Here is a 14,512-nt window from a genome sequence, read left to right as displayed (position 1 = left end):
ATTTCATCTGTGATCTGACACAAGGCTCTCTGCACATGTAGGACCTGCTTTCCTTGGAACTGAGCTGAAAGGAGCAAAAGAAATCCAGTTTTCCTTGGGCTTCAGAGCAAAACATACTCTGAGCCATAGACAAAAGAGGAAGCGCAGGAATAAGGGGGAATTGAGGTCCTCCTCCCCCAAGGCAGACAGGAAGAGCGTAGATTCTGCACAGCAGGTTGTGAAAAGAAGGCAGCCCAGTTTGACAAAGGGGTGGAGTCCTTTGGCCCGGCCCTGAGGTTGGTGGGACACAGAAATTGCCGTCTTATCTTTAAGGAGAAATGTGAGCAGATCAGAGGGGCCAGGGCCCCAGGTGAGAGGTCTCTAGGTCTGAGATGAGACTCTAAAAGCATATGCCTGAACTCAGGGGGCGGAGAAAGGGAGGACCCTGGGGAAGAATTGGCCATGCCCAGGATGAATGTCTGTTCGACCCGTCTTTGGGCTAAATAAACTTAAATTCTAGGTCTATAGGAGAGGCTGCAGTATGCATCAAACATAAACGTAAATGTGTATAACTTGAATCTCTTTTGATGTTTCCTAGAGAGTTGAAGTAACTTTCTTTTACTTCCGATGAACTCACCCCATCCCAGAGCCAGGCTGCAGCCCTACTCCCTCCAGCTTCTTAGTGAACAGGCTCACTGACCAAGGAGAAATGTTCCCCAGGGCCAGAGGGGGCCAGGCGGGCAGTGCCAGCATCTCTCTTTGCTCCCACTGTTCAGAACTGCCTTAATTTCCCTGTCCCCCTTGCCAAGGGCAGCCTGCCCCTGGCTGCAGCATCCTGGCCCCGGGACTCCTGATTTTCTTTGCGCAGCAGAGAGAAGCAGGGGCGTGACAGGCTCATAGTGTTATCTTGAGTTGCCTGCCCCCACATAGGGTCCTAGCAGACCCCGCCCTTCTCGAGCCATCCCAGATCACCAGGGCGAGTCCGGGCTCTTACACATTAGTGGGCAGGAAGTGGAGTCCCGATGGGAGGCTGGGAATTTGACCGCCTTTCCAGTTCAGCAGTGGAGGGAGGACGCTCTGCTCAGCACTGCAGGCAGAAGGCTACTGCTCCCTTCTGAGAGCCCGCCCTCCTCTGCTGCTCCCCTCCCTCCCCTCCTCCCCTCTTCTCCTTGGAGGGAAAAGTCTGCAGAGCTGGGAACTGTCTCAGAGAATTCAACAAAGGCCGGGCAGAGCAGGGAACTACTTGAAAAGAACTTGTTTTGTTCCCATTGAGAAGCCTGCAGGAAAATCCACACCCACGTTGCCGGGGTTTTGAACTGGAGAGCAGGCGTGTGTGTGTGTGTGTGTGTGTGTGTGTCTCAAGCAAGAGACAGAGGAGGTAGAAACAACCGTACAGGCTCAGCTTTGATAAGGAAATTGCCAGCTGTAAATTCAGCCGCAGAGAGAGGACGCTGGCCGTGACCCACCCGCTCCTGAACTTCAACTGCATTGTTTTCTGTCCAGATATTCCAGTGGAGACAGTTGGAAAACCTGTATTTCAGAGAGAAGAAGTTTTCTGTGGAAGTTCACGACCCACGCAGGTAAGCTCGAAAAGTCTTTTTCCCCTGGGAGTGCGTGGCCAGCTGGCATATGATTCATTGGACTGTTTTTGTGTTGTCACTGTTCGTGTTAGTTTGGGGTAGGGGAGAGAGGGCGGTTGATGGGGAGAATAGAGTTCCAGTCGGCCAGAAGAGCTTTGCTTCGTTCTGCGTGTTGGTAAATGAGCTCATGTGTCTGTGAAGTTAACGCTGCCGTGGTCCTTTCATCGGCTGCACGTGCTCCTTGCCTGCAAGCCTGGGGGTCTTAGGAAAGATGTGTAGCGCTTTGGAGCGATCACCCACTTAAGCTGGGCGGTGGTCTGAGTCCTTTTAGGAAGTTTTTGCCGGAGAAGAGTCTGAAGGGTAGCTTGTCAGAACCTCAGAGAATGTTTCAGGTGGGACGGTCAGTACCAGAAGGAATCTACAGCTGAAACAGTTATGCTGAACTGTTTCGTTCCGGGAGCTGTAATTTTAGGGTGTTCACTGCTCGCTGTGGGTGAATGTGAAAGAAATACAAGTCTTTTTCTCTCTGTCTCACACTGTATCCCAGAAAGTCAAAATCAGTGCACTCCCGAGTCCCAGGTGCCAAACAATAGGTTCCGGTTTTGGCATGCTGCAAGCATTGCATGGAAGGTTCTCGGGGCAGCGTGTACCACGGCCTTTCCTCTCTTTGTCTGCTAGTCCTGGAGTTGTAGGCAGCCAAAAACAGGCCTGGCACTTAAGGATAAGTCAGTTCCAGTAAGTCAAGCCGACTTAGAGCAAGAAGGGAGCCCTGGGAAGACAGTGAAGAGATTGGCTCTGTAATGGGGTGTTAGGTGCGGTCGATGCTCGAGTCCTGGCTTGGGAAAGAGGACTTGCTGGCACCAGCTCCCCACACACATGGCTTCTGGGCACTCAAAACAAGCCGCGATACCTCCCAGAAAGCTCTCAGCTTGAGAATGAGATTGGCCCCATCAGAGGGCGAGGCTTGTGGGGAGGTCTCTGTTCCTGCAGCCAGTGATAACCCAGGAGGACTGATGTGGCGTTGACTGGTCATGTAATCTGCGTGAGACAGCACTGCCGTGTCGGGGGACAGCTCCCCCGACGCCCCATGGTTACTACACAACGAGCAAGTGGAGAACATCTCAGAGATTCCGTGTCTCCACAGTGAGGTGACAACGGGACCATTAGCAGAAGGACAACCTGTGCAGTGTTTTTCAGGGTCCTGTGAGGAAAGGTCTCATGGGCCACAGACCCTGGCTCTGCAGAGCAGGAGTCCACTGATGCAGGCCAGGCTGGGGGGAGAGAGAGATGCAGAACGTCCCCAAGTGCATGTTGCCACAAGGGGTCAGATGCAGAAAGGGGATGACCGGCAAAAGAAAGACTGGAGATTGGATGATCCTCAGGGACTGAGCTAAGGACTAGTCAGACTCTCCAAGCCTGTGCTCTGCTGGGAATTCTGCTAATGCAGAGGTACCTTGGACACATCCTTGAGAGAGAGAGAGAGGGAGTTTGTGTTGTCTCTGAGTCTTATCCATGATGCTGAATTCCCTTCCCTTTCCCAAGGCCCGGGGATGTAGCGAAGAGTCCAAACCTCACACGTTCCCGTTACGTGGGCTCCTAGCCTATTAAATGAAAGAGATCCATCTCACGTTTGTTGAGTAGCTTCCACGTTCGGGCGCTGTTACCGTTACTGAAGGCAAGTTTATGTGCCCATCGCACCAGGAGGCCAAACTGAAACATCGAGGTTTGGAGCAGAGAAAGGTTTATTGCAGGACTAAGCAAGGAGGACAGGGTGTCTCACGCCCAAGAAAACCCCCAACTCCCCAAAGGGTTTCAGCAAAGCCTATTTAAAGGCCAGGTGGGGTCAGAGGGTGTCGCAGGGTACATGATCAGCTCGTGCACAGTTCTCTGATTGGTTGATGTCAAGGGAACAGTGTGGTCAACCCTGTCAACCCCCAGGCGCCAGAAGGTCTGTGGGCCAGGTGCTTTCGATCATCACATAGTTAATTTCTTCCCTTTGGTGGTAGTTTTTAAGCATCTGAAAAACTCAGGAAATATGCATGAGATACTGTTATGTGGGTCCCTCAGAGAGGAGCTACCGCAGAGGATCTGGGGGAGGGTCTGATCCTGGAAGCCCCACAGGGTCCTGCTCGGTCACGTTATGCGTCCTGGGATAACGAAAAATGCCTAAGACAGGGTCCGCTGCCCTAGTAGAACTTCTAGCACAGATGGGGAGACACACAGAAGAAGGAACTTGATGTTTATTAAGTGTTTACCATTGGCAGCCACTGTTCTCAATACCTGGACAGTTATCTCCTTGGGTCCTCACTGTGACCCCAGGAAATAGGTACCAGCATCCTGTTCTACTTGGGAAACAGGCTCAGAAGAAACAAAGTAACCTGCTCCCAGTTACAAAAAGCTAGCTGAGGGGTGCAGGCAGGATTTGAACCCAGGGAGTTCCGGCTCGAAAGCTCACATGCCTTACCACCATGCTCTGCACGGGCAGCAGGTACCAAGTGCCAAATGGTGGTCAGAAGCCAGGCTGGTGAGAAGAGGCTTCCAAGAAGGGGAGATCTGAGCTGTGGATGTAAAGCTCATGGTGGGCTCTCAGGGGGGTAAAGATGCTGGTAGGAGGGAGATTTCTGTAGAAGGGAACGGAGGGGCCCAGGGCCACCCGGGCACAGAGCGTAAGCACGTACCCTCATCCGCTCCAGGAGAGGGGCCTGTCCACCCAGAGGCCTGCAGGGAGAGGAGAGGGGAGGCACGGAGAGGCCAGGGATGTGGCTTCCTTGATGTCAGAGGTGGGAACCCAAGGTGACTGGCCCTTTCCAGACGCACACCGCAGCAGGCAAAGGGAAGTGTCTCAGGTTAGCAACTTGGGTGAGCGACAGAGCCAAAGCTGCCACCGGGTCTCCCGCCCGCAGTGCAGCAAGTGCTCTTCTGCGGCCTCCTGGCGCTCCTCCAATTAATGTGTCATCCTATGGCTGTTGCCTTGTTTATTTGAACATGGAAGAGCCGTCTAATGGATGGTTCAGGGGTCAGCGCCTCTCCCAAACAGGAAGGAAGCCAGGACCGATGTTGTGGGATGACGAGTGCGGGGTGCAGCCATGCCCTAAGGATGTCGGTCCTGGGACACGGGCAGGACGGGGGATGGCTCGGCCGAGGGGGCTTCTGTGACAGATCACAGGAGATGCTGCAGGGTTTGTTCTCCTGCGCACACGTCCTCATTCGGTACCCACCGCTGTTTCTGCGGTTCTCTGGGCGTGGCAGATACTCGGTATCTAAGGTTTAGGCAAAGCAGAGAGTCGGTGGGGTGCGAAGGGCCTGAAGGGAACACTGTGGAGATGAGATAAATTAATAACCGAGGAAGAGGATCACTCTCGGAGCATCTGGTTTAGGTGAACTCCCAGGCCGGCCAGCCTCTTCCTCCTCCTCCCCCGCCTCCTCTGAAAAATACGCTGAGCCCGGGGCTGCTCCCACCACAGCCACTGAAACACATTTCAAGTTACTTTTCCTTTCTAACTCAGCTTTTTTGGCAGGAAAAAAAAAAAAAGATGTATTTACTCCCAGGATCAGCTATTGCTGTGGAAGCCAGAGCGGGCATTCAGGTCACCGTGCGGAGACCATGGGGGTTACCTCCTTACCGTCTCTGCTGCTCCTTTTCCATTATTTTCAACCATGTGTCCCTTTGTGAGCTGGCATTTTCTCTTAACTTTTTGCTGTAACCAAAGGGAAGACCAGTACTCTGTTTACAATCAGTAGCATTAACTAACCACCAGCTTTGAATTCCTCCTTGAAAGTGGGTCTGAAGGACACTTCCTGTTAAGTCTTGGCACCCCTACCCCCACCCCAAGGGAGGTGGTGGGGACAGCTTCTAACTTTCTTCGAGGGAAAACTGGCCATGAAAGGAAAGTGATATTCACAAGTCCTGACTGCCCCAAGTTTCTCCCCAGTGAGGTAGCTCAGTCTTGAACACACATTTTTTTTCTGAAGTGCACGTACGCTACCCCAAACCTCACCCACTGTGCCGCCACCTGCCCCCCCACATCCACTCGCATACACGCACATAAGCAAACACGCATTCTCCGACTTCACTTGTAAAATAACCCACCCATCCTATAAAACACTTCGTTGAGAGCATGATCCTATAACTCGTTTTTCCCTTGATACCATTAATGTGGTGAATTGTGTTGGGACCAGCCTTTCCCACCTTCGATTTAAAGCCTCTCTCTACTCCATGCGTCTGTTCTCTGTGTCTCCTCCATGAATGAGCACGTGCAGGTGGGGTAGTGGGGAGGGATCGGCCAGGCTCGTTTCTTCCTGCCTTCCCTGTCCTGATCCGTTACACCCTGCCTGCCCTCGGAATATATTTGAAATTGGTACCCAACTCTTTCCAGGCACATTGCTTGAGAGTAACATAAGGCCTCCTGATTCCCTTGGATGCTTTGGCCTGTGGCAAACAGAAGAGAATTTCCTCCTCCTTCACCATAGGCAGCATTTCCTGGTTAATAAAGGATGTTATCAAAGGCTGTGTCTGTCTCTGAAATTTGTCTTGGTCCAGTGCCAGGAGCTGAAGCCCAGAGAAGACCGTCCTGTGACCTACAATGACCCATCTTATTCCAGATAAGGCAGAGGCTTGGCCAAATTCTGAACCCTAAGGAGCCAGCAAATCCTAAGACTGGCATTATTCACAGTGGCCAAGATGTGGTGTACAAACACCACGGAGTATCGTTCAACCTTAAAAAAAACGGAGATCCTGCTGTTTGCAACAACACGGGTGGACCTGGAGGATGTGATGCACTGGAATAAGGCAGACACGGAATGAAAAGGCCCTCACGATCTCACTTCTGTGTGCAATCTAAAAAAGTCGAATATATAGAAGCAGAGAGCAGCGGAGCAGTTACCAGGGACAGGGAGGTGGGGGAAACAGAGCAACGCTGATCAAAGGGCACAACGTTGCAGTTGCATAGGATGAGGGAGTCTGGAGACCTAATGTCTAGTGTGGTGACTGTTGTCAATAGTCCTGCATTATACACTGGAAACTGACTAAAAGTAAGTAGATTTCACGTGCTCTCATCACACAGACACAGCGGTAACTGTGAGGAGGTGAAATGTTCATTAGCTTGACTGCAGTGATCATTTCACTGTGTGTACGTGTATCAAGCCGTCATGTTGTGTACCTCAAATAGAATCAATTTTTATTTAAAGAATAAAACAAAAAGATGGCCTTTGGCAGCCCATTTCGTATGCACGTGTGTGTGTGTGTGTGTACACACAAGTACACTCGCGTTCATCTGTCTGGCCTTCATGCCAGAACTTCTAAGACCCGGTGGGTTCTCAGTAAAAGCTGTCCACCCAGGAGCAGAGTCCCTCATGGTACACGTGACTGAACCTTCTGATTCTTGCTTCCCCAGGGCTTCGGTGACAAGGAGGACGTTCGGACACAGCGGCATCGCAGTGCACACGTGGTACGCGTGTCCGGCGCTGATCAAGTCCATCTGGGCCATGGCCATCAGCCAACACCAGTTCTATCTGGACAGAAAGCAGAGTAAGGTAAGCCCCTTTGCTGGGACTGGGAGGACCTCTGTGGAGACCAGAACTTTGACTGAGCTGTGAGCTCACCTAAGTGTCCACGAGGGCCCTTGTCTGGATCTTTGGTTTGGGGCACTGGGAATTGGATGGGTGGGGGAGGCACGGCGTCCCTTGCTCTGAGAGGTGCACGGGTACAGCCTGGCCTCTTAGGGCTAGAGGAGGCAGAAACAAGATCAGCTCTTTAAGAGGACGACACGTTTTCTGCAAACTTGGTCAGCCACAGTCAGAGCCACTCAGACTATTTGCCGCAGCCAGGTAGGGCCCTTTTGAGGAATCCCACCCGTGCTTCTGAACCTCAGGAGCTCTCCCGGGAACAAGCAGTCAAGCCCTGTTGGTGTGTAAACAGTGGCATATTGTTTTCTTTTTGAGGCAAAAAAAAAAAAAGCAACCGTCTTCAACTCACAGACACCACCTAACCGTTGAGGATAATTGCTGTGAAAACCCTCCAGGCTTTTCCAGCTGCCAGCTCTGTTTCTTAAAAATGCAAAGCTGGAAACACACACACAAGCAACAGCTCTGTTTCCCTCAGGTGGATCTGGAGCCTCCGGCCTTGGTAGACAGCCATCCTCCAAGGGGGGTTGACCCAGCTCCAGCTCAGACATGGGGGCATTTTCTGGTGGGTGAGAAGATGACGTCTCCTCGGCTCACACACGGCTTACATCACCGCTCTGCCCCTCTTCCTGCAGCCTTGCCTGCCCAGCTCCCCTTGCACGCCCCGCACAAGCCACTCCCATGCATTACCCCTCAGGTGAAAAGCCGTATCAAGATGGGCTCTGTGTCTTTCTCAGGATCCTGCTGTCTTGGGAGGGTGGGGAGTGGAGTACAGAGCTACAGAGGGAGACTGACCTTGGCCCGGGCCTTGTCGGTCCCACCACCCATGGGAGGTCTCATCCCATCGTGTAAGTTCTCAGGAGGGGAGGAGGTGGCAGGACCCTGGGCCCAGGATTTATTGGACTGGTGCACTCTTGGATCCTTGCGGCTTCCTCTTTTGCCTTATTTTCCTTCTGGATGGAGTTGCTCTTTCCTTGGCTTGGGGAAAGGAGTGGAGGGACATTGTTGGGGTTGAGTGGGAGTTAAGAGAAGGACAGTGAGAAAATAGGACAGGAAGAAAGCAAACAGCCCCTCAAGTCATAGTTCAATTTCAAGTCACGGCCTTTGTTACCTAATGAACCTTCTCCTCTGCTAAGTCCTCTCCCTAGCCCCGGCTTTGGTCATCTCCTGGGGAGAATGGGCACAGGGAGGAACCTTTTTGTTGCTAGGACTAAGTGAGAGTGTTCCCCAGCTCTCCTGGCGATGATGGGCATTGGCACAGGGCTTTGAGGCCTGATTAGATCAAACAGAAGCAGGGCCAAACTGTTCTGAGTCATGCTTTAGATTGAGACAGTGGGTGGGTGTCAGTGTGGCAAGAGCTGGAGGTCAGACCCTTGGGACTGATCCATCCTCCGTATTGTTGGGTGATGCACGATGAGGCATCAAGAGCTTGGCAGCCCTCCTGAGCCCCACTGCCAATTCCTCTTGTGGGCAGACCCCCCACACACTGATAACCATTTTGAACAGGAAAAAGAAAAAGCTTATTTCACCAGAAGGATGGTACAGTTGCTGTTTGAACTCCCCCTCCCTATACTGGCTTTTTGCACTGGGGGGGGGGGCGGTCTCTTGGGTATCTCAGGAGGCCCATTCTTCGGGCTCTGCCGCCCTGTTGTTGAAGATGGTCTGGAGAAGCCTGATTCAACAGGCTTACAGGTCAGCCCACGGACACAACAAGCAAACCTCAAAAAGTAACTGTCAGAGACCACTTATTAACAAGAAGTGTCTTTTAAAAGGCTTGCAGCAATAGGGGTCTTTCAGCCGTCGCTCTCAGCAGCCCCTGGGGGACTGCAGGAGTCGCACTGACTCCCAGGAGCAGGAGAATTTTCCCCAAATAAGCTTTGAATGCTCACAGATGCTCCAGAGACTCTGATTTCTTCTTCTTCTTCTTCTTGTGTGTGTGTGTGTGTGTGTGTGTATTTTTTAAATGGAGGTACTGGGGATTGAGCCCAGGGCCTCGTGCATGCTAAGCATGCACTCTTACCACCGAGCTCTGCTCTCAGCCCAGAACCAGTGCATTTCTTGTTGGAACCAATTCCTCTGTCTTCAGGGACAGGTGAGGAGTGAGTTCCCCTGCAGGGAGGTCCAGGGACTCTGCTTCCAGTTCTGTGACTCTGGCTGAGTCTCTCCTCGCTCCTGCTTGCTTTCCCCAGTTAGAGAACAAGAAAGGAAATCTCCGACCAAAGTCACTGATTGGTCCAGGGACACAGTGTTTGTGAAACTGCTTTAGGAGAGGTGTTCTAGCTTTTATGATTGCCATTATTAATCCAGCGTACGGTGCCCTGGCCAACACCTGTGAAATGTTTACATTCTCTAAAAGCTCCCCCAAATTAAGTCAGAGATGATAAAATTCACCTTAGGAATTGTGTTACAACACCTTTCCTTTCTGGAATGTTCTTCAGACGATGGTGATGTGACCCACTTCCAGTTGGCAGTACGGGTATGGGTGAGTGACGGCTGACAGGCCCAGGGCAGAGCACTTCCAAATATTTCTGAACAACCAGTGCTGGCTGGCAGACTGGCCGTTGCTGCACACTTGACTGTATCGGGCCGTGCCAACCATTCCTTTCTCTGAAGGGCTTCAGCAAAGCCCAGGCCTCCCGAGGGCTGCTTCTCAACCCCAGAAACAAGTGCAGTCTAGCGGTCGGAGTCAGCGGGGGTGGGCAGTCGGAATCAGAACAGGCTATAAATCAGGGCCTGGCAGTCATCTGCTAAATGAGGTTAGATTAATGAGTCAGCTGGATATTTGGGGGGGGGGGGTCTCATGTGTTCTTCCCCGAACACTTGGTTATTTTCTTTTCTCAGGCTCCTAGGGCACGTCATTTAAGAAATTCTCTCTCTCTCTTTCTCTCTCTCTCACACACACACACACGCACATGCGCGCCCTCCATCACCAAAGACAGCAGAAAGAAACTGTCTTCGTTGGTTTCCAGCAGCTCATTCAGAATGATGTGGGCACCAGTTACCTTTGGTAAATTATACCTGCTGACCCCAAAGATTAGAAATGTCAGCTGGATCCCGGCAACCTGTGTACCCCAGAGCCCAGGAATGTCTTGTAGAGTCTGGAGGAAAATATTGGAAAGTTTAAATTGTTCAGGGTAAATATTAGTCACTTTTCCTCTGAATTCAGATTGAGGACTTCTTGAGTTGGCCCCACACCCTGTCCAAACATCTTTCCTTCTTCTTAATCTTTTTTTTTTTTTTCCTTCTGATCCAGTCTGCTATTCTTCATTGCATTTGGATTAAAAACCCAGTGAAAGCATGATAGGGGGCCCCTTAAACCTTGCTCACAGGATGTCCATAATAATGCTTAGTGAGACAAGACCCTCATAGCAAAACGTCCAGAAATTTGGAAGCTCTTCTGCGTTGGCCAGAAGACTTAATTCTGCAAGGAGAGATCTCCCCATCAGTCCATCTCCCCATAGTGCTCCCTCCATCTGGTCCTTCTAGTCGTGAGATTTCCAATCTAGAGAGAAGCTGGTAGCCTTCTAGAATTTCTGTGAAATAAATCTCTCTTGGGAAGTATGTCTGTTGTCCCTTTTCCGTATTTTGTTTCCTGCTTCCGAGATTGGTGTGGCAGGAATGGTGGGGGGGTTGGGGATGGGGACAGGTCTTCCGTGTGATTAATGAGATCCCCCCAAATATCCAGTTGAATCATTAATCTAACCTCATTTAGCAGATGACTGCCAGGCCCTGATTTATATCCTGTTCCAATTCCGACTCCGGTGGCCTTGCCGTCTCTTGTCTAATTCAGCCCTGACATCACAACTCTGTGATGCCGGTTGTAAGAGCTCGCATCATACAAACAGGGAGAGGCTGAAAGTCAAGGTCAAACGGTGATTCACTGGGAAGAGTCCAAATTTCAATCTGGATCATTCTGACTTCAGAGCCTGAACCCAGGCTAAGTTGGTCTGTGTCTTCATGAGTTAATCTTATGTAACTGCAAGCGTGGGCCTTGGTAAAAAGAGTAGTTCCTTCCTGAAAGAAAGGAAGGAATGGATTGTGCCTCCTGTAGTTTGCTCCGAAGATAAAACTCCACCAGGTGGAAGCTACTGATGTCCTGTGTCAAAATGAAACAGAAGCGCCCCTGCTTTCTGCGACAAGCCAGAAAGCCCTGCAGGGCCCGGCAGCTGGGATCCTTTTATGAGCAAGGATGCCCTAACCCAAGGAAGGCAGGCTGGTTCTGAAGGCAGGAGCAGAAGCGGAAGTCGGAGAGGAGACATTGAGTCAGGGCAGGACCAGTGAGCTGGAAGCGGGGGAGGAGGGAGACGGGTCGGACCCGGTGAATCTAACAAGCAAAAGCCTCAGCATTTGCTCTGCCCCTCGGGCTCTCGTCTTGTCCACATGAGGAGAGTGCTTGGCAGTCGGAGGTCACTGTCTTTCACTGATGTCAGCATCAGTGCGGGGCCAGAGGACGGGCAAAGCTTCAGGGTTCAGACAGATGTCACTGGACAGCTGTGGGCACCTGGGCACAGGATGTAAGCGAGAGAGCCAGGCGATGGTCTGCCCACCCTCCATGGCTTCTGAGTCGCGGGCAGAGTTGGGCTCACACGGGCCGAGTGTGGTTAAGTAATTCCCCCGAATCAGGACTCCAGCGAGGTCCGTCTGACTCCTTGTCCACACTCGCAGGCCCTGGACATACCACCTGTGGGGTGACAGGCTTAGAACATTTCTGGCCCGAGTCACCTCTCGTCCTGTCTGCTCCTGCAGGGAAGCCCCAGGGATTAGCCGTGGGCCGCAGGGACACACAGAGAAATGCTGCAGTTTGGGCGGTGAGTCCCTTTACAAGATTTCAGGATGACAAGCGGTTGGGCGATCACTGTCACCGGCTTGGCTTGTCATCGCTTGGAGGGGAACGTCCCTGTCCCCCGTCTGACCTGCATAACCTGGTTGTCTCTCTAGTCGAAAATCCATGCCGCCCGGAGCCTGAGCGAAATCGCGATCGACCTGACGGAGACGGGGACGCTGAAGACGTCCAAGCTGGCCAACATGGGCAGCAAGGGCAAGATCATCAGCGGCAGCAGCGGGAGCCTCCTGTCCTCAGGTGAGCGGGGCGTCCGTCTGTCCTCCTGTTCTCAGGTGAGCAGGGTGTCTGTCCGGGCGCCGCCCTCACAGACCCCGAGAGAGCTACACACCCCCACCCCGAGGCAGGGCTTCCACCCCGGGGGCTCCGAGGAACGTGGGGCCCGCCAGGCAGCAGCTGAGACAGCTCGGCAGGCTCCCCGGGAGCTGGCTCTGGTTTCCAGACCAAGGTTCACAGCCCAGTGGGGATCTGAGAAACCTGCGAAAGTATCAAGATGGGGGGCGGGGGCGAAGCAGCAGAAGCACACAGTGCGGGGAGGACTGTCGGGCACACTCGTCTCTTCAGCCGCCTCCAGAGCCTTCTGGACGCTGATGGCTGATCTCAGGAGTGTCCGCTCCAAGGACGGAAGGTGGGGATCACTTCACTCAGGGGCTGCCGGTCAGGGTCGTGGTGCTGAGTGACCCACGTTCTGTTCCTGGGAGAACTTTTGAAAGGAGAGAAAACCCTTGATGGTTTGTCAAGGCGAGACTTGCTGTCACAGAGTGTGGTCTGGAGCCTCTGGAAAGGGACAGTCAGAGGATCTGATCCCCGTCGTCTGTTTCTGCGGGGCTCTGGGCGAGGCACTGGTCCTAAGATGCTGGGAGGGCAGAAGTGCCCTGAGGTTACAGGTCGGGCTGACTTCAGGAGAAGGGATGCCATCCGTGGAAGCGGCTGTAAGGAGAGGGATCTGAGCTGAGCAGGGACTGAGAGGGAGGCGGTCAGTGTTTGGAAAGGTTAGAACACTCTAACGCAGCGCAGCCCCCAGCCCCGGCCATGTGGTCAAGGCCTGATCATTCCAGGGGCCAGTGTACCCCTCCTCGCCTCTGAGCCAGAAAGGAAAGCAAGAAGTCTTTGCCCTGCCTCATCTTCCAGAGTCATCTCTATAACTCCATCCGGTGACTGCAGACAGCAACAAAATGAAATTAAGAAGGAAGAAGACACAAGAAGGGGAAAAGGCTGAAAACTGTCTAGTTGGCTTCTGGGCTGGTGGAGTCCAGTTAGAGCCAGGAAAACATTCAGACTGAAGGGCGAGGGTGAGCACGTGTGTCCCTCCTGGTCCCAGAGGCAGATTTACTGTGGGGTTGACGGAGCTTCAGTTTAAGGCCCCTCCCTGGACAGGCTTTTCTGAGGTCCTGAGCGGGGCCCCGGCTGTGTGTCTGATTGGCCAGGTGTTTTGTAAAATCTGTGAACGTAATACATTTTGCGTTCTTTTTCTTAAGTAGAACCACCAAAATCACGTAAGTTTCAGGCCCCACAAAGCTGGATCTGCCTCCGCCTGATCACTGCCAGGTTCACCGTAAACCCCTCCCTGTCTTGGATTCTTAAAAATTTTTCATCAGTACAATGGGCCAAGTAATCATTATTTCTGAGGCTTAGAGGTTTACGGGGAAGACCATGGACCACGTTGTATCGAAGAGAATGCCATTCAAAGTCCAAGACCCCTGCCTCGAATTCCAGCCACTCCTGATCCCAATCACCTGCTGAATGACAAAGGGCAGAGGCCCCCCCGCCCCCCAGCCCCAGTGATTGTCCCCTTAGACATCTCCTACGCCCTGTTAAAACCCAGAGTCTCAGATTCGAGCCTGGATTTATCTGCCCACTGTCCTCCTTATCCAGCCACAGATAAGCCCGACTCTTCCTTCAGCCTCAGTGTGTGGGGTGCATCCTGCTGTGGTTTCACATCCACCCGGAAATCTGGGTGCTTACTGAACGTGGCATTTATGTCCAGAAGGAGGGTAGATTTCTTCCAGCTCGGGTTCCCAAGTGCGTCAGAAACCCTTGGAGAGTATGTTCAAACTCAGCTAGCTGGGCCCCAGCCCCAGAGTGTCTAATCTGTAGGTCTAGGGTGAGCCTGGGAGTCTGCATTTCTAACAAGTTCTGACAAGTCCCCAGGTGAGGCTGATGCCGCTGGTCTGAGGACCACATTTTGAGAAACACTCTTCCAGCTGAAGGAGCAAGAAAAGCCTCAGGTGGGTGTGTGGCCTCAGGCTCCTGAAACCCAGGTCTCCCTACTTTTAAACCCATGTCCTCATCCATCTGCCCAGGCCCGTTGTCCCCAGAAGCCTCCAGGAGGGACAAACTGAACAGCAGGTCCAGAGTGGGTGGTGAGCAGGACCCCCAAAGCTTCTGACATGAAACTGACAACTCAACCATCAGAAATGAGAGCCAGGCATCTTTAAGATGAAAGCAGTTCCTCTCTGTTACTACCATCAACTTGACGTTAGTCATCAAG

General features: G+C 52.5%; 1 protein-coding gene across 9 annotated transcripts in view; it reads left to right on the top strand.

Annotated features, from left to right (window-relative positions):
- Positions 1–14,512, top strand: part of FRMD4A (FERM domain containing 4A) — a 577,190-nt gene that overhangs the window by 519,244 nt on the left and 43,434 nt on the right. For all 9 annotated transcript variants that reach the window (XM_064479529.1, XM_064479532.1, XM_064479533.1 and 6 more), the window contains 3 exons: positions 1,483–1,559; positions 6,953–7,091; positions 12,120–12,261. In XM_064479529.1, coding sequence (XP_064335599.1) covers positions 1,483–1,559; positions 6,953–7,091; positions 12,120–12,261 — 358 coding nt within the window. The remainder of the gene's footprint in view (positions 1–1,482; positions 1,560–6,952; positions 7,092–12,119; positions 12,262–14,512) is intronic.

Source organism: Camelus dromedarius, chromosome 26 (assembly GCF_036321535.1).
Source record: "Camelus dromedarius isolate mCamDro1 chromosome 26, mCamDro1.pat, whole genome shotgun sequence".
NCBI lineage: Eukaryota > Metazoa > Chordata > Mammalia > Artiodactyla > Camelidae > Camelus > Camelus dromedarius.
This window is presented reverse-complemented; position numbering and strand designations above follow the sequence as displayed.